This window comes from Borostomias antarcticus (genome assembly GCF_949987555.1).
Source record: "Borostomias antarcticus genome assembly, chromosome: 11".
In the NCBI taxonomy this organism is placed as follows: domain Eukaryota; kingdom Metazoa; phylum Chordata; class Actinopteri; order Stomiiformes; family Stomiidae; genus Borostomias; species Borostomias antarcticus.
In genome coordinates this window covers 14,895,559-14,918,612 of record NC_140244.1, presented here as the reverse complement: position 1 = coordinate 14,918,612, position 23,054 = coordinate 14,895,559, and the positions used below count along the sequence as shown (strand labels likewise).

The following is a 23,054-nucleotide window of genomic DNA, read 5'->3' as shown; positions in this document are numbered from 1 at the left end:
TACCCTACCCTACCCTACCCTACCCTACCCTACCCTATTCTACCCTACCCTCTCAATAAACCAGTTATCTAGGTACAAAAGCCCTCGGTGCTGCTTACGTTCGTTGTCTGCCTACTTTCTGGGTGTGTGGGCAGGAGTGTGGGGCGCAGGGGAGGTGCTCAGTGCTCGCTGCCCACGTGCCTCGAATGTGTAGATGGACCCGTTGAATAAATCACGAATGAATGTGTGAATGAATGTGTGAATGAATGTGTAAATGAATGTGTGAATGGACCCATTTAACCCACTGTGTAGAACCGTGTTCTATGACACCTGTATGCTTCTCAGGCCTCTTAGTCACTTTGGTCAGTTGAATAACACTTGCCTCTCCTCATCTGTCTGTCTCTGTCTCTCTCTCTCTCTCTACACAGGTGTTCACCACTATCTTCGCTTGTGAGATGTTCGCCAAGCTTGTTGCCATGGACCCCTACTACTACTTCCAGGAGGGCTGGAACTGCTTTGACGGCTTCATCGTGACCCTGAGTTTAGTTGAGCTGGGATTGGCTGACGTAGAGGGTCTGTCCGTGCTCCGGTCATTCCGATTGGTGAGTGAAACAGACATGGGCGGGCAGTAGAAGGTGCGGTGAGTGGAGGTACTGTATGTAATTATTGGATGACCTCTCATGACCCTTATGTGCAGATAAGTCATCACTGGTGGCGAGAGGGGGAGGGAGAGGTCAGGAGAGGGAGAGGTCAGGGGAGGGAGAGGGAGGGAGAGGTCAGGGGAGGGAGAAGGAGGGGGCTGTTATTTGAATGCAGGGTCAGATTCATATGCCAGATGCCCAGGAACCCAGTTCCCTAAACACTGACCAAAAGAAACACATGAGAATATATCTGCAAGCAGCAATAATGGGGGCCAAGGGCAACAAATGCATCAAAGGCAATAAGGAAACGGCATAGCCACATTTGAGCCATGTGGCCATTGAAAATGTCAATGAAAATACCATAAAAACGCGATGGGTGGCTTTTCACAAAAGCTTATATCGACATAAAAATTTAATCTGGCAATTTCGAGTCCGATGAGTAAGTTGTAGAGCAAGCCATGACCTACCCATACAAGCAATATGAACCCCATTTGGCCATGGGGGGTGCTACAGCATTCAATTGCGTTTTAGCCACTTTTAAGCATTTTAGCTTGTTATAGCTCCACCTTGTGGCCAATCAGTTTCATCTTTCTCCAGTGAGTATTAGGCATGCCCTTCTACCAATGTATCAAGTTTCAGAAAAATCTGCATGTTGGTTGAGCCTAAACAGGAAATGAGCTCTCTAGCACCCCCATTTGGTTTAATTGGACCAATAATGGAGAGATAGCCTCTGTTCATGGGTGGTGATAGGCTTATAAAGTTTTGTGGTGTTCTCAGAAACCGCTCAGAAGTCATACACTTCTATGTGAAAAGCCACGCCGTCAGCAAATTTCATTAATGCATAGTGGCTTTCATAGGCGATTTTACCCTCTGAGAGTAGGGGGGGCAACATTTTGACATGAGAAAAAAAAACTTCTGCCGTCTCGTCCCATCTATTTACAAAGAATGCCAGTTGTGTACAGTATGCTAATAAGAAATATGTATGACAATTCAATATGCACAACGCATCAAACTTCATCTAGACACCACAAGCATGTCATTATGACTTTATGACCGAGCACTTGGCCATACCCAACATCACAACATCAAACTGCAACTGCCTGCTGGTGCTAGCTTCCTCGCCGATGGTGATGTTGCTAGTGTGCTAGCTTCGATAGCCTCTGGAGCACTTCTGCATTCGATTGCACCTGCTGCGCTGTCATTTCGAGTGGTAGCTTCTTCATTAGCATTGACAGTTTTTTTTTTTTTATGAAGAAGTGGTCAATTATTTTTATAGCTCTTTTCGCCATTGTGAGCAGGTTGGCTAGTTGTAGCTTGTTGAGCACTGAGCAGTACAGTCAGATCTCATTTTTTTGTGGTAACAGATCAAACCGGAAATAGTTGAGGTCCACAGACGAGTTGTGCCATTGGTGGATTATGAATGTATATATTTTTTTTAAAGGTAGCCTAGTTTAAGTAATAAATATTAATTAAATTAAAAATTAATGATGACCTAACACAAACTGGTACAAACCACAACTATGTATTTAGTAATTGTGTTAATTAGTTAAAAAAAAGAGAGTTGGGCTGGCCAATCAGGGGGGGCACTTGCCCTCCCTGCCCCCCCTATAAAATCGCCAATGGTGGCTTTGTCTCTTTACTTTTCAAACTTTTGCCAAAATGGAACTTTAGATATTGCTCCCGAGATTGTGTTTACCGCACTCCATGCAGATTTGTAAAAGTTCCTAGGAGGAGATAGATTTTAAGCGTTTTTCAAAAAAATAAAAATGGCGAAGATTTGCATAACCTGAAGTTATAGGTTCTTGAAGCAATCAGGTCAAACAGGGCCTGAGATATGCCTGTTCAAATGTTGCCATTTCAAACAGTTGCTATAGCGCCCCCCTTTGGCCAGTTGATGTAAGACTTGTTCCATTGCCTCTTCGCATGATCCTCTACCATTGTATAAAGTTTCGTAAAAAGTTACCAGTTGGTTATAGGGGCTGCCATAGACTTCCATTGCTGAATAATAATACTACCAATTTCAATAGGGTGCCTGGCACTGTGGTGCTTGGCCCCTTAATGACAGCCTTCCTTCCTTACCTCCCCTCTCTCTCCGTCCTCCCCAGCTGAGAGTGTTCAAACTGGCCAAGTCATGGCCCACCCTCAACATGCTGATCAAGATCATCGGCAACTCCGTGGGCGCCCTGGGGAACCTGACCCTGGTGCTGGCCATCATCGTCTTCATCTTCGCCGTGGTCGGCATGCAGCTGTTCGGCAAGAACTACAAGGACTGCGTGTGCAAGATCGCCCTGTCCTGCGAGCTGCCCCGCTGGCACATGCACGACTTCTTCCACTCTTTTCTGATCGTGTTTCGGGTATTATGCGGTGAATGGATTGAGACCATGTGGGATTGCATGGAGGTGGCTGGACAGACCATGTGCCTCATCGTCTTCATGATGGTTATGGTGATAGGGAACTTGGTGGTAAGTTCTAGTAGTGGCTTTTAAGCTATTCGTAGCTAGGCCCAGAGCTGTGTATATAAATGAGCTGCTACAATGAGGGGCATATTTTGTTTATTGGTTGACATACGGTGTGCTGCAATGACTTATGGAGCCACACTTCATATATCTGTCTCTAGCTAGACCTGTATTTTGGAAGACAGGAAGTGACTGAGGGACACTCTTCTGTTTGTCTTTGTCCAGGTGTTGAACCTGTTCCTTGCCTTACTACTGAGCTCTTTCAGTGCCGACAATCTGGCGGCAACAGATGATGATGGTGAGATGAACAACCTCCAGATCGCCGTCATCCGCATAAAGAAGGGGATCGCCTGGTTCAAGATCCACATGCGCGTCTTTGTCGCCACTGTGCTCAAAAAGGTAAAGTGTCCTCTGGGCTGCCTGGTCTCAGTATTCTGTGGCATCACGCTGTGTTTTACCCATAGAAGTAGAGATGTTTGGTCTTATCCTCGAGTGAGACGAGTAACCGGGACACAATGTTGTGTTGATGTTGTTGGATGGTCTTGAGATGTTCCTGACAGTGACTCTCATTGTGGTAAGCAGCCTATAGAGGATGAGCAGAAGCCTCTAGACGACATGTATGATAAGAAGCTCAACTGCATCGCTAACCACACGGGCGTGGACATCAATCGCGAGCTGGACTATGCCAAGAACGGTAACGGCACTACCAGCGGCATCGGCAGCAGTGTGGGCAAATACATGATCGACGAGGACCACATGTCCTTCATACACAACCCCAACCTGACCGTCTGCGTGCCCATCGCCGTGGGCGAGTCCGACTTTGAGAACCTCAACACGGAAGACTTCAGCAGCGAATCGGACGTGGAGAATAGCAAAGACGTGAGTGAGAAAAGAGGGGATTGGAGGGGTGGGGGGGGGGGGGGGGACTGTAGCATTGGGGGGTACTGTAGCATTGGGGGGGGGCTGTAGCATTGGGGGGTACTGTAGCATTGGGGGGTACTGTAACATTGGGGGGGGGGGTACTGTAGCATTGGAGGGTACTGTAACATTGGGGGGTACTGTAGTATTGGGGGGTACTGTAGCATTGGGGGGTACTGTAGCACTGGGGGGTACTGTAGTATTGGGGGTACTGTAACATTGGGGGGGGGGGGTACTGTAGTATTGGGGGGTACTGTAACATTGGGGGGTACTGTAGTATTGGGGGGTACTGTAGTATTGGGGGTACTGTAACATTGGGGGGTACTGTAACATTGGGGGGTACTGTAGTATTGGGGGGTACTGTAGTATTGGGGGGGGGGGTACTGTAGCATTGGGCATGGGGGGGGGGGTACTGTAGCACTGGGTGTAGTCAAAGTAAAAAGTCAAAGTCAACTTTATTTATATAGCACTGTTCATACAAACAAATGTAGCACACTGTGCATATACATGGCAACACAGGATATAGGGTTGACATTCTACAATGTAACTCTGGAATGGACATATATTTGGGCATATGACATGAGAGACGCCCCGGAATATAGTTGCTTTCTCATGCTTTCTCAAAGCTCAGTCTTCTTTTTCTATCACCTTGGTGTAGTACTCTGATACTTGTAGGTTCATGACTCATCGGGACAAAAGGTGTGGATTCAGTGTTAGAGTAGTAGTTAATAATAACAATAATTATAATAAATCTGATTTATTAAGTGCATATCTTGAACCCAAAGTGCTGTACAAAAAAAGAAAAAAAAGAGAGAGACAGACAGACAGAGACAGAGATTGAAATACATTCAAACAGACTGTAAGTGGGGGAGAGGTCATATCTAACAGAAAGTGAGTGTGTTAGCAGGGGCGGTGTGATGTCTGTCGTGTGGGTCACCTTGACCTGAACCACCTCCTCAGCCCGCTCTCAGCCAATCAGGAGGCAGCTCAGCCTGTCTCATCACAGCTCGCAGGGATTGGCCACAGATAAAGCCCCTGTCAGCCAATGAGAGAGGCAGAAATGTGTCAGGCTGTTTGTTGAACCAGAGAGAGAGAGAAGGAAAATGCTCCTTTGCTGACGACTCAGGATTCTAAAGTGCAGCGTCATTCACCAGTGAATCTGATTGGCCGGGTGTCTGTGCGCGTGTACGTGTGTGTGTGTGTGTGTGTGTGTGTGTGTGTGTGTGTGTGTGTGTGTCGAAATGAGAGTGCTACAGTGGCATGCATGAGGTTCACCAGTTTGTCCTGGCTCACCTTGACTCACTGTTCAGATGTGTGGTGATGTATCACTGTAGGTTTAATAAGCCAAACACTGTTCTAGAACGTTCAGACTGTTCAGACCGTTCTAGACTGTTCTAGACTGTTCTAGACTGTTCTAGACCCGTCAGACTGTTCTAGACTGTTCTAGACCGTTCAGACTGTTCTAGACCGTTCAGACTGTTCTAGACCGCTCAGACTGTTCTAGACCGTTCAGACTGTTCTAGACTGTTCTAGACCGTTCAGACTGTTCTAGACTGTTCTAGACCTAACAGACTGTTCTAGACCATTCAGACTGTTCAAGACTGTTCTAGACCTAACAGACTGTTCTAGACCGTTCAGACTGTTCTAGACCTAACAGAGATCCTACTCTAACAGAGATACTCATTTTAACAATACACTTATGCAGTTTGTTGTTTTGTTGTTGGACTTCTGTGCTAGTCACGGATTGTCCATAACAAACACCATGTTCGAACACAAGGATGCCCACAAGTACACCTGGCATCAGAACACCTTAGGCCGAAGGTTGATGATCGATTTCGTTATTGTATCATCTGATCTGAGGCCATGTGTTTTGGACACTCGGGTAAAGAGAGGGGCAGAGCTGTCCACTGATCACCATCTGGTGGTGAGCTGGTTTCGATGGCGGGGGAAGCTTCTGGACAGACCTGGAAAACCCAAGCGTGTAGTGAGGGTGAACTGGGAACGTCTGGAGGAAGAGCCTGTCCGGAGAGATTTAAATTGTCACCTCCGGCGGAGCTTCTCAGGCATCCCTGTGGAGGTTGGGGACATCGAGCATGAGTGGTCGGTGTTCAAAGCCTCCATTGCTGAAGCTGCGGCTGTGAGCTGTGGCCTGAGGGCCATAGGTACCTCAAGGGGCGGTAACCCTCGGACACCGTGGTGGACAGCGGTGGTCAGGGAAGCCGTCCAAATGAAGAAGGAGGCCTTCCGGGATATGTTAGCCCGGGGGACTCCAGAAGCAGTTGCAGGGTATCGACTGGCCTGGAGGGCTGCGGCTTCGGCCGTGACCAAGGCAAAGCAGCGGGTGTGGGAGGAGTTCGGAGAAACCATGGAGAAGGACTTTCGGTCGGCACCAAAGTGTTTCTGGAAGACCATCAGACACCTCAGGAAGGGAAAGCGGGGGACCATCCAAGCTGTATACAGCAAGGAGGGGACACTGCTGACCTCAACTGAGGAGGTTGTTGAGCATTGGAAGGAGCACTTTGAGGAACTCCTGAACCCGACTAATCCACCCTCTACGATCGAGGCAGGGCCGGAAGATGATGGGGGGTCGTCAATGTCCTTGGAGGAGGTCACTGAGTTGACTTGAGTTTGAGTCAAACAACTCCACAGTGGCAGAGCCCCAGGGACTGATGAGATCCGTCCAGAAATGCTGAAGGCGCTGGGTGTTGAGGGGCTGTCTTGTTTGACAGGCCTCTTTAACATTGCGTGGAAGTCTGGGTCAGTGCCAAAGGAGTGGCAGACTGGGGTGGTGGTCCCAATATTCAAAAAAGGGGCCCAGAGTGTGTGTGCCAATTATAGAGGCATCACATTACTCAGCCTCCCAGGGAAAGTTTACTCCAAGGTGCTGGAAAGGAGGGTCCGGCCGATAGTCGAACCTCAGATCGAAGAGGAACAATGCGGATTTCGTCCTGGTCGTGGAACCACCGACCAGCTCTTCACTCTCGCGAGGATCTTGGAGGGGGCTTGGGAGTTTGCCCAACTTGTCTACATGTGTTTTGTGGACTTGGAGAAGGCTTACGACCGGGTCACTCGAGAGGTCTTGTGGAGGGTTATGCGGGAGTATGGGGTGAGGGGGTCCCTACTTAGGGCCATCCAATCCCTGTACACCCAGAGCGAGAGCTGTGTCCGGGTCCTCGGCAGTAAGTCGTCTTCCTTTCCGGTGGGGGTTGGCCTCCGCCAGGGCTGCGCTTCGTCACCAATCCTGTTTGTGATTTTCATGGACAGGATATCGATGCGTAGCCATGGGAAGGTCGGTTTGAGGTTCGGTGAGCTGGGGATCACGTCGCTGCTATTTGCAGATGATGTGGTCCTGATGGCATCAACTGCCTGCGACCTCCAGCACTCTCTGGATAGGTTCGCAACTGAGTGAAGCGGCTGGGATGAGAATCAGCACTTCTAAATCTGAGGCCATGGTTCTCAGCAGGAAACCGGTGGCCTGTCCGCTCCGAGTAGGAAATGAGTCCTTACCCCAAGTGAAGGATTTAAGTATCTGGGGGTCTTGTTCACGAGTGAGGGAACCATGGAGAGGGAGTTTGGCCGGAGAATCGGAGCAGCTGGTGCGGTTCTGAAGTCGCTTTACCGCACTGTTGTGATGAAAAGAGAGCTGAGCCAAAAGGCAAAGCTCTCGATCTACCGGTCTATCTTCGTCCCCACCCTCACCTATGGTCATGAAGGATGGGTCATGACCGAAAGAACGAGATCACGGATACAAGCGGCCGAAATGAGTTTTCTCCGGAGGATGGCTGGGGTCTCCCTGAGAGATCGGGTGAGAAGTTCAGTTATCCGGGAGAGACTTGGAGTAGAGCCGCTGCTCCTTTGCGTCGAAAGGACCCAGTTGAGGTGGTTCGGGCATTTAGTGAGGATGCCTCCTGGGCGCCTCCCTAGGGAGATGTCCCAGGCGTGTCCGGCTGGGAGGAGGCCGCGGGGTAGACCCAGGACTAGGTGGCGGGACTACATCTCCGCACTGGCCTGTGAGCGGCTAAAGATTCCCCAGGCAGAGCTGGTTGATGCTGCTAGGGAAAGGGATGTCTGGGGCCCCCTGCTGGAGCTGCTGCCTCCGCGACCCGACCCCGGATAAGCGGATGAAGATGGATGGATGGATGGACTTATGCAGTTTGGGTAGAGCAATCGTAGAGTCTCCAGATTCGAGTGTTTGGTCCCACTATTGTTTTAGGAAATAGACCTAAGTCGTCAGGGAGGTCATTATATCGTAACCATGAGGCCGTGTGACACCAAGCCCAAACCCTAACCCTAACCCTAACCCTAACCCTGCTACTACAGAACGTCATAGTACTGGTCATCATTACTCTCTCTTCTATTACCATGTTTTCATACTCCACTGTTGAGTGGAGTACGTTTTTGCGTTGTGTATCCTGTGAATCCTTCAGAATTAGATCCCGGGCTCCATTTGCATAATTAACCCTAGAAGCAGGTCCTTCATCACTGTGTCATCTGCATAATTATGCATATATGCTGTATTCCAGTGGCATGCCCCGTTAGGGTAATCAATCAGCCATCAAGGTTAATTACTATCTGTTAATGTCCCTATTAATAACCGCCTGATGGGTGAAGGTCACACGCACCTTCAACGGTTAAACATGCATGAGACATGCTGGCGCTGGTCAGGGGGGGTGAGCAGGGGGGTGAGAAGGGGGGTGAACAGGGGGTGGGGGGGGGCGCTGGTCAGGGGGGGTGAGCAGGGGGGGTGAGTAGGGGGGGGGGGGGGCGCTGCTTCTCACTTCCTCTGGGACGTAAGCAGATCATTGTGCTCCAAACAAGTAAAAATGTTCATTCAAAAACAAATGTGTTGAGATTGACTGGAGCTGTGTTGGCCCTCTCTCTCCCTCCCTGTCTCAACCCCTCCGCCCCCCCTAGCTGGACGACACCAGCTCCTCGGAGGGAAGCACCATCGACATCAAGCCTGATGTGGAGGAGGTGGCGGTAGTGGAGGTGGTTGAGGAGTACCTGGACCCGGCCGCCTGCTGGACAGATGGTGAGGGGTGTGTGGGTCTGGGGGAGGGGTGTGTGTGTGTCTGGGGGGGGGGGGGATATGTCCCCCCACAGTAAAGGAAGAAAGCACTGGAGAAGTATACAGTATCAAGACACTTTCTCTCTTCAAAGTCTCGTTTTGCCGTTAGCCACCATCCTAAATGACTTGGTTTTGAGTTTGGGATAAGTCTTTGTGCTGTTGTGTTTACAGTACTAAGGGACATGTGGTTACTACAGTAGGAGGGATGTGTGTATAAGTGTTTTACAGTTCACACGTGTGTTAAAGTGAGTGTGTTCCCCATCCTCAGAGTGCGTGGCCAAGTATAAGTGCTGTGACGTTCCCATCACGCAAGGCTGGGGGAAGCACTGGTGGTTCCTGAGGAAGACCTGCTACCTGATCGTAGAACACAACTGGTTTGAGACCCTCATCATCTTCATGATCCTGCTTAGTAGTGGCGCTTTGGTAAGAGCGCATACACACACACGAGCACGTATAGTATGCACACGCACACACACACACACACACACACACACACACACACACACACACACACACACACACACATACATACACACACACTCACGCACGCATGTACACCCGCACACACACACACCCACGCACGCACCCACGCATGCACACGCACGCACGCACGCACACACCCATACACACACACACACACACACACACACACACACACACACACACACACACACACACACTCCCACATACAGATAGGCAGGGGGCAGACACACTCTCTCTCTCTCTCTCTCTCTCTCCCTCTCTCTCTCTCTCTCTCTCTCTCTCTCTCTCTCACACACACACACACACACACACACACAGACACACACACACACACACATACACACACACGCTAACTCTGCAGCTCCATGCATTGTATCTCTCATAGCAGTTTGAACGTTCTCACTAGGGAGGAATCCCAACATGGCAGCTGTCTCTGGGGTGGTTGGCACGTCTCTTGGTTGGCCCGTCTCTGGTTCCGTGGGGCTGTTTTAGGTCTGTGGTAGGTCTCTGGTTCCGTGGGGCTGTGGTAGGTCCGTGTTAGGTCCGTGTTAGCTCTCTGGTTTCGTGGTTCCGTGGGGCTGTGGTAGGTCTGTGGTTCTGTGGTTCCGTGGGGCTGTGGTACTGTAGGTCTCTGGTTCCATGGTTCCATGGGGCTGTGGTAGGTCTGTGGTTCCGTGGTTCCGTGGGGCTGTGGTACTGTAGGTCTCTGGTTCCATGGTTCCGTGGGGCTGTGGTAGGTCTGTGGTAGGTCTGTGGTTCTGTGTGTATTTATGTGTGTATTGACCTGTGTGTACTTATGTGTGTATTTGTGGGGACTACGGATGGAAATTAGCCCTGTGCTAAATCCGGCACTTTTATGCTTTTAATCATGTACTCATGCTTGAGGTGTCTTATCAATGTGCACTGTCCCGTCCAAATAAACAGTTAAAGTGAAGTAAAGTGGTAGGTCTCTGGTTCCATGGGGCTGTGGTAGGTCTGTGATAGTTCTGTGGTTCCATGGGGCTGTGGTACTGTAGGTCTCTGGTTCCGTGGTTCCGTGGGGCTGCGGTAGGTCTGTGATAGGTCTCTGGTTCCGTGGGGCTGTGGTAGGTCTGTGATAGGTCTCTGGTTCCGTGGGGCTGTGATAGGTCTCTGGTTCCGTGGGGCTGTGGTAGGTCTCTGGTTCCGTGGAGCTGTGATAGGTCTCTGGTTCTGTGGTTCCGTGGGGCTGTGGTAGGTCTGTGATAGGTCTCTGGTTCCGTGGGGCTGTGGTACTGTAGGTCTCTGGTTCCGTGGTTCCGTGGGGCTGTGGTAGGTCTGTGGTAGGTCTGTAGTTCTGTGGTTCTGTGGGTCTGTGGTAGGTCTGTGGTAGGTCTGTGGTTCCGTGGGGCTGTGGTAGGTCTGTGGTTCTGTGGGGCTGTGGTAGGTCTGTGATAGGTCTCTGGTTCCATGGTTCCGTAGGGCTGTGATAGGTCTCTGGTTCTGTGGGGCTTTGGTAGGTCTCTGGTTCTGTGGTTCCATGAGGCTGTGGTACTGTAGGTCTCTGGTTCTCTGGTTCTGTGAGGCTGTGATAGGTCTGTGGTAGGTCTGTGATAGGTCTCTGGTTCCGTGGGGCTGTGGTAGGTCTGTGGTTCTGTGGGTCTGTGGTAGGTCTCTGGTTCCGTGGTTCCGTGGGGCTGTGGTAGGTCTGTGGTTCAGTGGTTCCGTGGGGCTGTGGTAGGTCTCTGGTTCCGTGGTTCCGTGGTTCTGTGGTTCCGTGGGTCAGTGGGTCTGTGGTAGCTTCTGAGGGACAGCAGAGTTCTGTAATGCACCAGCCTTTTAACCAGGGAACTGCTGAGACTGCAGCTGTCCTGGGGACCGGAGCCAGACGGGGAGACAGTGGGGCTCAGGGATGGACAGACTGAGACAGTACAGGACACTGGGGCTCAGGGATGGACAGACTGAGACAGTACAGGACACTGGGGCTCAGGGATGGACAGACTGAGACAGTACAGGACACTGGGGCTCAGGGATGGACAGACTGAGACAGTACAGGACACTGGGGCTCAGGGATGGACAGACTGAGACAGTACAGGACACTGGGGCTCAGGGATGGACAGACTGAGACAGTACAGGACACTGGGGCTCAGGGATGGACAGACTGAGACAGTACAGGACACTGGGGCTCAGGGATGGACAGACTGAGACAGTACAGGACACTGGGGCTCAGGGATGGACAGACTGAGACAGTACAGGACACTGGGGCTCAGGGATGGACAGACTGAGACAGTACAGGACACTGGGGCTCAGGGGAAGATGGGTCTGACTGAGCTAGGAGAGGGCGAGAGAGGGGGGTGGTAGAGAGGGCGAGAGAGGGGGGGGGTAGAGAGGGCGAGAGAGGGGGGGGTAGAGAGGGTGAGAGAGAGAGGGGGGGTAGAGAGGGCGAGAGAGAGGGGGGGTAGAGAGGGCGAGAGAGAGGAGAGGGGGGGGTAGAGAGGGCGAGAGAGAGGGGGGGGGTAGAGAGGGCGAGAGAGGAGAGGGGGGGGTAGAGAGGGGGGGGGGGGCGTAGAGAGGGCGAGAGAGAGGAGGGGGGGGGGGGGGGTAGAGAGGGCGAGAGAGTATTATATTAGATAGCCCAGCCCCACCCTACACTGCTGTGAACTCTATGTGTGTAAACAGCTCCTGAAAGGATGCGCTGGCCTGGGTTGCCATGACTACAGTGACACTAGTGATGAAAAGAACACATCCAACTCAGTACTTGCATGAAGAGTATTTTGTGCTTCCTAGTACTGGTAGCCTTGCATCTGAAAACTGATAGCACAGCGTTTTCGGTGTCATATTTCTAATGATTATCGATGAGACCCTTCCTGGCAGTAAGAGAGGCGCATTCAGCAACGTCCGTATCATCCTAACTAGCTCGTCTCCTCCTGTCCCATCCTGCCCTACCCTGTCCTGTCCCATCCTGCCCTACCCTGTCCTGTCCCGTCCTGCCCTACCCTGTCCTGTCCCATCCTACCCTACCCTGTCCTACCCTGTCCCATCCTGCCCTACCCTGTCCCATCCTGCCCTACCCTGTCCTATCCTGTCCCATCCTGCCCTACCCTGTCCTACCCTGTCCTGTCCCGTCCTGCCCTACCCTGTCCTCTCCTGTCCTCTCCTGTCCTGTCCCATCCTGCCCTACCCTGTCCTGTCCCATCCTGCCCTACCCTGTCCTGTCCTGTCCTGCCCTACCATGTCCTATCCTGTCCTGTCCTACCCTGTACTGTCCCATCCTGTCCTGTCCTCTCCTGCTCTGTCCTGTCCTGTCCCATCCTGTCCTGTCCCATCCTGTCTACCCTGTCCTGTCCTGTCCTGTCCAGGCCTTCGAGGATGTGTACATCGAGCAGAGGAAGACTATCAAAATCATCCTGGAGTATGCAGACCGAGTCTTCACCTACATCTTCATCCTGGAGATGCTGCTAAAGTGGGTGGCCTACGGCTTCGTCAAGTACTTCACCAACGCCTGGTGCTGGCTCGACTTCTTCATCGTGGATGTAAGTACCTCTCCACTCCTCTGTAGTCATCCCTCTCTTTCTGTCTCGTCCCGTTTCCCTCTCTCTCTCTCTCTCCCTCTCTCTCTCTCCCTCTCTCTCTTTCTCTCTCCCTCTCTCTCCCCCTCTTTCTCTCTCCCTCTCTCTTTCTCTCTCTCTTTCTTTCCCCCTCTCTCTCTTTCTTTCCCTCTCTCTCTCTCTCTATCTCCCTTTCTCTATCTCTTTCTATCTCCCTCTCTCTTGCCTTCTTAATTCCACTTAAGTTGATCTCCTCGGTAGCTGGTGTGGTTTTCTTACAATATATTGATCAAACAGGACAGTAGATGCCTCGTGATGTTAGAGTAACAGGGTTAATAATAATATTACATCATCAGCCATCATCTCATCAAACAAAGATAGCGTCTGAGTTGTTCAGTGATATCCGTGTCTTTTCTACTGACGACTCTGTCTTGTTTGTTGAACTGAACTGGTGGGCCTGTGTTGCTGCCAGTTCTAACTGCTGCAGAAAATAGAAATAGGAGCTGTGGCATTAGCATAGAGCTAACCAGGCTTATAACCATACTTAAATAGACAGTGGAACACTTGACTTCTCTGTGTGCACACGCAAACGTGAATGGACGGGGTGAACCATGAACTGAGGGATGGGGGGGTGTGTTTTTGTGTGTCCATCCATGTGTCACTCAGTGAGTCTCCCTGTAGTACCAAGATCCACCACCAAAGGGGCACTTTTTCAATTCATGTTTCCATTGCCAAGTACATTTAGATTTTCACATTAATTAAAAAAAAACTATGCTTGGTGTCTCAGTAAAAATCCAGTTTACTCGGGAAAACATGTACCTTCTATATCCACAGAGAGCAGAGCTTGAGGTGCTTAGTAGCACTAGCTATGTCAGTATTTCAAAATGCATTATATTGGACTGTAGATCATACAGATGCTTGGAAATCCTGGGTCCCACTTTTCCCATGCTGGAGTTGGTCCAGCAGAATGCCTTCAGTTAATGTCCGATGGGAAAAGTAAATAAAAATGTGCTCTGGTACAAGCTGTTTTGTTAGCTTGCAAGTCTTTGAAGTGTGCAGGTAAACCTTGTATATTGTGGAAAAGCTATTGTGAAAACAGTGTTATGTATTAAATCTGTCTTTGCAGTTGTATGCATTGTGAATAAGAGTGCTTAGTTCTAACATTGAATGGTGGTGATTTCCATTGTAACAGTATTAGCTTTGGTGCTAGTAATGAAGAAACAGCCAGTGCATCAGTCTGAGCCATTGACAGTGAGGTTTCCATCGGGCCGGGACCATGAGCTGGGGCCCGTGGGCCAAATCCAGACCCAGGCTTCCAATCCGGCCCTCACAAGTATTTTGAATATCTAAGAAAATAATATTCCAATATTGAAGCAACACCAAAAACAGTTCAGATCGAAATAATTTTATTAGGAACGATTTACCGATCTCACATATGTGCTTGTGACAGTGGGTTCTAAAGTATCTTTCTATCTAAGTATCTTATTATTACTGTAGCAGGTAGCCTAGTCTACACAATGCAAGAAATTAAGGCAGGCTCACTCGCAAGCTTCGCTGGTTGTGAAAAGCGGTAGAATGACTTGTGCAGTAGCTTATCTTCATGCAAGAATATGGACAAACTCATAGCTGTCATTTAACATTTTGTTTTACTTATATGCTCTTATTTGACATTTCGTTTCATTTTATTTTTCACATGCACAATGACGGGAGGCTAAATGTTGCTCTCAAGAGTTTCAAGAGTCCATAGAACGGAACGGGTTCACAGCGGTTTCTAATCAGACCATGTCAATGACAAACCAGTTGGAACCCTGAGCACTAAAGCAGATCAAAGTCATTTCGGCGGAACAGGGTGGCAAGAGCAGGTAGCAAAAGCAATTGCTGTATGATTAAAAGAAAAAGATTGCTTTAATGAGAAGAGGAATGATGAGGAGAACTTGGAATCGGAGAGAGAGGTGGAGATGGTTGAATTTACAAGTAGTGTGCTGGCCAGTGGCTTAATGTTTTTTGCTATTTGGATATGCTGATTGGAATTTGGATATCCGACCACGTTCAAGAGGATCCCAGTCTAAAAGTTCCTCAATCCAACCACCTACTGGAATAGATGGGAAAGAAATGAAATATTTTTAACTAGACTCCCCACGTAAATACCTGAAGAAACGAGACTTAGGTACAGTATGTCATGTTCTCCTACAATGTGCTCAGAAGAAATAAAGTTGTTGGTTTGAAAAAGATCCAGTATTCACCCTAGCCCCTTCCTGAACCACAACTGGAAAGCAGAGTCTATTAATGAAGGAGGAAATATCACATTGAACACGATCGGTAACAGTGAACGCCTGGTCATGTTTAAAGTGGGACCTAAACTGAGTCCATATCCTTAATGAGCCATTCACAATGGGGTTGACGGTCCGGCTTTCTTTGCTGAGAGGTAGCAGTGCACAAAGCATTGATGGTAAGGACACTGGATAACAAGCAAACTGCTCCATCTCCACCCATAGTGGGCCAATGCCCTGATAAATATGTGGTACCCAGTAGATAACTTTATAAATATTGGAAGCCCAATAAAAATGCAAAAGAAATCGGTAGTGCTAGTCCCCCTTCTTCCTTCGGTCTCTCTAAATAAGCTTTCCTTATCCTCTGAATGGTTTTGTTCCAAATATAGGAGGAGATGCATTTCTCTAAACGATTCTGGAATAAACACGGGGACAGTTTGAAATAGGAACAGAAATCTTGGTAGAACGATCATCTTGACTGAATTTATCCGACCCGTTAGTGAAATAGGAAGCACTGACCATCCGTCAAAGTCTCGTTTAGCTTTCTCTAATGCTGGCAGCATATTACATTTGTACAAGTCCTCACATGTCACTGAAACACCTAAGTATGTGAATTTGTCTCTTTTGATGAATTTATTTTATATCCTGATATTCTCCCAAATGTAGATATAATGTCAAGAGCCTTCAGGATAGATGTGTCGGGATCAGAGGTGTAAAGAATAAGGTCATCCGCATATAGTGATACCTTATGGCTGTGGCCATCCCTATTTATGCCCATCAGGGCTACCTCTTTTCTTAATGGGCTAATGGCTCTATAGCTGTATTAAACAAGAGAGGGGACAGCGGAAAGCCTTGTTTAGTGCCCCTGTATAGGGGAAATAGTCTGATATAACCTTTTTAGTTATGATACATGGCTTTAGAGAGGCAAATAGGACCCTGATCCAGGAGCAAAAAGTGGGACCAAAAAACAAACTTGTTCAGAACTGTAAGTAGATATTCATACTCACGAACGCGATCAAATTCTTTATGGGCATCAAGGGAGATTAACACCTCTGGCGAGGGTGATCCAGTGGGCGAGTAGAGAATGTTAGATAGTCCAACGAAGATTACCAGAAAGTTGTTGCCCAGATATAAAACCTGATTGGTCGGTATGAATTATAGAATGAATAGTAGAGTCTAGTCCTGATGGAAGAATTCTAGTTAAAATCTTTGTAGTCGTTTGAGAGTAGACTTATAGGCCAATACAATTCACATTTTAAATGATCCTTGTCTTTTTTATGCAATAATGAAATTACGGCTTATGTCATGGTAGGCGGCAATAATTTATTTTCAAGTACGTCTGGAAATCTCTCAATGGGGACCAATTTAAGGGACCCCATCAGGGCCGGGGTTTCCCATTTTTCGTTCCTTTAATGGTTTGCTCAATTCCCCCAGCTGATACTGGCTGCTCAAGGTTTCTTTGATGTTCTTCACTAATGGTAGGTAGCTCCAGAGTACTAAGAAAACAATCTGTCTCTATTCCACCACATGACACTGATGTATATAGTTCCTCGTAAGATTGCTTACAGAGATTATTAATATGTACCTGATCTGTGGTTATATACCACGAGGGGGTTCTATCCCTGCTATATATCTATCTTCAGCAGCCTGTCTCTGCTGGTAGCAGAGTGATTTACCAGCCCTCTCTCCAAAAATGGTATTCCTTCTGAGTGTTCTTGGTCTATAGCGTTTATCCTGGAGATAAGTTGATTGATTCTTTCCATTCTTTCTAAATTTACATTGGCATTATATGAAATTATCTGGCCCCGTAAAAAGGCCTTCCTCACCTCCCAAATGGTGTTTACTTATGTCTGGTGTCTCTAAGTATAAGTCTATTTGCTTGGATATAAAGATCACAAACTCTTTATCTGCCAGTAGCCTAGAGTTAAGCCACCAAATATGTCCTGGTAGTACATTGTCTGGAAACAGAAAATAAAACACTGGAAATATAACAGTACAACATACAATACATATAACACTATGCTGGCCTCTAAATAAGAGGCTGCTAGAACCTCCAGCCACATATCTTAACCTACTTCACAAAGCAACTCACCAACAGGCCTGGGTTTCAACGAAACATTCATTGAAAACATTGGGCCTCATTCACCAATATCTTCTTAAGTTCTGTTCTTAAATTTCTTCCTAAAAACGTTTCCAAGGAAAGCTCCCGTCTGATTCACGACGTGTTCGTAAACCGCTGGAAGAGTTCGCACCGCGAATCTCATGGTTTCTCAAGTTCAAAGCTCGTGGCTGCTCACATGAATTAGCATAGGTAAACTCCCCGCCAGCCCCACATAAGGATATGCAACTCCAGGGTCGTGCGCAGATGTCACTTCTCTGAATGAATACCAGTCATTCGTGCACACGACTCGCCAGCTTTTCGATAGCATAATGGTTTAGGTGGGGTTGTGTCAGGTGCGTTAGCAAGTCAGATGACTGCATTTCGAATCCAGCGTGGCAAATCAAAATCTGATTTTAATTCAGCCAAGTAGGCTTCCTACTACGAGGAATTTGCCTTGGTGCATAAACATAGCGAGGCAGAACAGTGCAAAATGTCAACGTGATAGAATACAATATACAAGCCTACAGTCTACAAAAATGTAGGCTATATAGCCTACACAGCTGTCAACACTAGCAGTTGACAAAAGAGGTACCCTACTTATCTGATCTTATCTACATACTGTATAGAAATGGTCATTATTGTGTCATTTGTAAATTGAGTATTCAATTTACAGTTTCATCTGTATACAGTTTCATCTGTAATGACCATAACCTTAGAGCCGGCAGCAGCATTTCACTGTGACTGGACATTAGGCTGCATGTGACAAATAAAGGAATCGTGAATGTTTAATCGTGAGGAGAGATATGCAGGCCACTGGAGGGGGGCCGGCGTGCCCACCGTTGTCCGAGTTCGACCAGCGCATTGGTGCCATAATAGGGACAACAGCACTGTTGGGTGTGCGCGCCGCTGCAGTATGGATACAGACACCAGGGACACGGACTACCACCCCCTCTCCGCAGCAGACTCTCCGTCTAGCGCACTAACACACATCCAACTGTAGAATTGAGGTGACACGAATTAACACGAATAACAAGCAATTCAGAGCGACTATGACATCAGATATTCTGACGCACACGTTTACAATGGAAATTATGGTTATGATTAGGACACGTTATTGGGAATTATGCAAATATAATTGCATTTCAATCATATATCATCCAACTGTAGAATTGAGGTAACCGCAATCACCAATTTTGCATAGTCTACATTTCCGCACTGAAATGGCCTACTTGCGACTGCTATTCAGTGTTCGTATATTCTGTTCTTAGCTGAGAACAAATCCCAGATGAGAAACCATTGGTGAATGCCAGAATTTTCTTAGAAACGGCGTAAGTACAGTTTAAGAAGAAATGCTTCTTAAGAACTTCTTTACTTCATTGGTGAATGAGGCCCAATGATCTCAAAATAAGTCTCTATAACAACAAAGTTTAAATGTTATTGTAGTTGGTGATTTTAAAGAGCCCACTCATTGTAGATAGTCCCTTTATATAGTATTTCTATAGTTTAAAGAGCCCACTCATTGTAGACAGTCCCTTTAGATAGTATTTCTATAGTTTAAAGAGCCCACTCATTGTAGACAGTCCCTTTATATAGTATTTATATAGTTTAAAGAGTCCACTCATTGTAGACAGTCCCTTTATATAGTATTTATATAGTTTAAAGAGTCCACTCATTGTAGACAGTCCCTTTATATAGTATTTCTATAGTTTAAAGAGTCCACTCATTGTAGACAGTCATTTATATAGTATTTCTATAGTTTAAAGTCTCCTCACAGAAGGGTGATCTATTAATAAAGTTAAAAAGAACAAACGGAACTAGGATTATACTTCCCAAAACATTTGAGTCCATTCAGTGTAAATAGTCCCTTCAGTATTCCAAATATAAAACATATGCCATAAAATAAATTCTACCAAATGGTAGCATGCTCCCTAAACGCTAGGCATCTCATGCCTCATCCCCTCGTCAGAGGGTGGTATATCCATTAGGGCTGGGTATCATTTCAAAAATTACAATACCAGTACCAATACCAGTACACTTAAAGTGATACCGATACCAATTGAATACTTCAATCGATACTTTGATTTTTTTGTGTGCATTTTTTCCATTCCATAACCATCGTGAATGGAAGCATTCAGTTGTGTAAAATGCCATCAATCCTCCCACATTCAAATAATTTTTACAAGAATACATTTTGAAAGTGTTTAAAAGAGTATCAAACTGCATTTTACAATATAACTACTGACAGTCACTACACATTTTTTAGTCATCTGTGACCTTGCAGCTAAGGTTAGTCTGGGGCCTTTCTCGTTCGGTATTGTTTCGCCGGTCTAGAGCGGAAGCGCGACGATGCATCGCATAATCATCCGGTCTGGACCGGAAGACGAACAGTTGTTGTAATGTTTTTACTGAAGGCTGCACATGGTGAGGTTTCGAGTAAATAACATTCGCGATGGCATCACCAGGCATAACACCGACCAAAATTGTAAAAGAAGATGCGAGGAGAAAGCATAAAGCAAGCGGATGTTGGAGGCGGGCTCTACAGGCTCGAGCCGGATGATGGGGCGGGCTTAAGGCAGTGAAGTAAATAGATACCAGGCTCTTCTCCCCGAGGAGAGACAGGTGACGTGAGGCTAGCTAAGGTGAACGGTTTGTCAAGGCTGCTGCTGGGGGTGGCAACATCAGCAGTAGCAGTTGTGGTGGTAGTAGGCCTAGGGGGGTCTTAACATTAAGCATAACATTAGTTAATAACGTTAGCCTAAACACATTTCGCTGCTACAGAAGTTAAAACTACCACTAAGTAACCAATGCACTAAGCAGTGGCGGATACAGAAAGTGGCTGATGGGTAGGCCTGGAAAAATCTGGGTAGGCCTGAGTGAAACTCATCACCGCACGTTTTAGACCTATGTATGAGCAGCCAGATGAATGGATGGAACATAACCGGGCTCGCGATAATAACAAATGTTGCATAACCCTCGTTAGTGCACTGACAGGGATACAACCACAATTAAATAACCAATACGTCACAATTCATAACTCCCTCGCTTATCAGAGGCTTCCTAATCATAAACTTGCATGCCACGGCGGGCTGTAATCATACAAACACAAATTAAATAGCCAATAGCCTAGCCTGTCACAATTCAGAACTCCCTCGCGCACAGAGGGTGCCTGCAATCATAAACATACATGCCACGGCGGGCCAGACTAAAATATGAAACCATGGCCTACCTTATCGGTTGGTTATACAACCCACTGAGCAAAGACACGTCTAAAATACGTCTTTTAGATGTATTTTTTGTCTTTTTCGGACGTCCAAAGACATCTAATTAGGAGCCAGAATGAATGTTTTTTTTAGATGTTCAAATATTGAACCCGTTTTGCACGTCCACAGTCGTCTTAGAGGGGTCCAAGCCAGACGTTTGAATATCTAGGGGTCCAGCAGACGTACAAATGGGGTTCTGGACCGACGGACGTTATTAAGACATGATCTGAACGTCTACCTGACGTCGCGTGTTTGCAGGGAAGGCGGAGTCGTCTGGGTTTTGAATTGAAGAAACTGATGATGTCGTCATGATCCAAGGTATCTGTTAGTTCTCTTTCAAACGACAGAAGCGTCAGGTTGTTCAAGCGTCCAGTCAACATTGATGATCTCAGGCGTGTCTTGATCCGGTTTGTTGCGGAGAAAAGTCTCTGACGGTGTAGGCCTACCAGTTAGCTCTTCAGAAGCCGGTGGCAGTGAAGGTCGCTTTGGTGGAACTTCCTCTTCAGAAGCCGGTGGCAATGAGGGTCGCTTCGGTGGAGCTTCAGCTTTTATGCTCACGTTAGCATTACACTCACGAGATGTTGAAGCTGTGGCCGTTTCTCCTTCTTCATCCCCAGGACCAGCACACATCTCACCACGATCCTCCACTCTGTCTTTGGACAAGGCCTGGTCCAAACTTTCATTCTCTTCCAGACGTGGCTTTTTAAGAAAGCGGGTCAATGTTAGCTGTTTAGCCATCATAGCGCGCACACTGAACAACTGCCCGCCGGCGCCAATCAGGTAACGTTAACTTACGCAGTACGAAAAAGACGGTTAACGCAATGTAAACGTAAGAGAGGAAGTTGAATATTATTAGTATTAATACATGCTTTTAATCATTTCCAAGACAAAACTATTCACATTCAAGGTAGTAAGTGAAAATTAAACTTTAAAAATATTTTATTTTTATTTTATTATAAAAAATATGTTTTTTCATGAATCTGACTGGGTGGGCCAGCTGTCAATCTGGGCGGGCCTAGGCCCACCCAGGCCCACCCATAGATCCGCGCCTGGCACTAAGCAATGCATTACAGTAGGGTTGCTAATGCTAGCTAGCTAGCTAGGTAATGGGGGAAATCCGCGTTTTTATGCATTTATTTTTACCATACGCCATAGGCGTGTAGTATAACCATACCTTTGAGCGTTTTGGTAGCATTACCTCAGCGTGCTAAACTGTGTCAGCAACTCGCAGTTGCAGTCGATTTCACCAGACGGATTGTAGCTGTCTGCCGTAATGGGCCAATCACGCATCGCATTAAATTGAAGAACGCTTGCGGTGACTGGACCATATTACAGCGTATTTTTTTTCCTAGATCTCTATATAAAAAGGATCGAATGAAGTACTGGTTTGACTGAAGACGTTTCGATGCTACTTGGTATCAGTTTGTTTCGATCCAGTACTACAAGGTATCGAGTACTGATACCCAATCCTAATATCCATAGGGCAAAAACTAGGATTATAGGAAAATATATTAGACATGCCATAACCTCAGACAAACAAGCATGAGTGAATGGCTGAATAATGTCAGCCTACCTATATCTTGGTGTAGAGCACTTTCAACATATAAAGAAACAGGCTGCCCAAGCTATGTTTGTCCATGTTATTATCTAACTTAGTTCAGCCTTAGGCTATCATTCATCTTCTCGGTGTATGTCCGCTTTCAGTTTCCTCTCGTCTCTCCTTCACGCAGATTATGCGCAAGTTACACTGGCGAGATCAAACTTCCAAGTCCTCATTCTTCTGCTCCAAGTTGTTGACATCTCCCTTCAGCTTGGTTACTTCTTGAAGGAGGGGAGTTATGGCCTCCGAGTGTTCGTTCACAGCCCCTTCCATAGAGCTCACCTGGGCTTCGAGTGCTGAGGTCCGAGTGTTTGCCTGATCCATCACATTTTTTAATTATTCTCGTAGCTTTTTACACTGGACTCTGATTTCAGTAGCCTGTGTTTCTGCCTTCTCATCAATTTTCAAGAGTAGCTCCGTTTTCAGTTATCTTATCTCACGGAGAATCGCCTCTTGGCCACCACCAGTTTCCACCTTGCTAACTGTCTTCTCCATGTTAACGTAGCAGTCATGCTAGGTTTGTGCCCCTTGTTGCGTTGCATGGTTTGTCAAGTTCTCAACTAAAGTTATACACTGCTTCTAGTAGTACTTTCCTTCGTTTAATTATATGGGAACACTTTAAATTGGTAGAGAATGTATTTTAGCTCATTTAAATGAAGTTTGGTGAAGCGCACGGCCTGAAAGGTCTTCACATGCCGTTGCTCAAACCAGAAATCCAATGTTATGAATATAGACTACATGCATTGTGGTATTTCTTTATATAGCCCAGTCA

At 47.2% G+C, this 23,054-nt stretch overlaps 1 protein-coding gene across 5 annotated transcripts in view; it reads left to right on the top strand.

Moving 5' to 3' along the window:
• Positions 1 to 23,054, top strand: part of scn8ab (sodium channel, voltage gated, type VIII, alpha subunit b) — a gene marked incomplete at its 3' end in the record, with an annotated part of 67,331 nt that overhangs the window by 26,638 nt on the left and 17,639 nt on the right. For 3 of the 5 annotated variants that reach the window (XM_084445279.1, XM_084445277.1, XM_084445275.1), the window contains exons 13-19: positions 408 to 581; positions 2,726 to 3,082; positions 3,302 to 3,475; positions 3,659 to 3,955; positions 8,909 to 9,026; positions 9,331 to 9,485; positions 12,863 to 13,036. In XM_084445279.1, the coding sequence (XP_084301405.1) occupies positions 408 to 581; positions 2,726 to 3,082; positions 3,302 to 3,475; positions 3,659 to 3,955; positions 8,909 to 9,026; positions 9,331 to 9,485; positions 12,863 to 13,036 (1,449 nt within the window). Of the gene's footprint in view, positions 1 to 407; positions 582 to 2,725; positions 3,083 to 3,301; positions 3,476 to 3,655; positions 3,956 to 8,908; positions 9,027 to 9,330; positions 9,486 to 12,862; positions 13,037 to 23,054 lie in introns of all 5 variants that reach the window. The other 2 variants (XM_084445278.1, XM_084445276.1) reach the window with 1 other exon arrangement.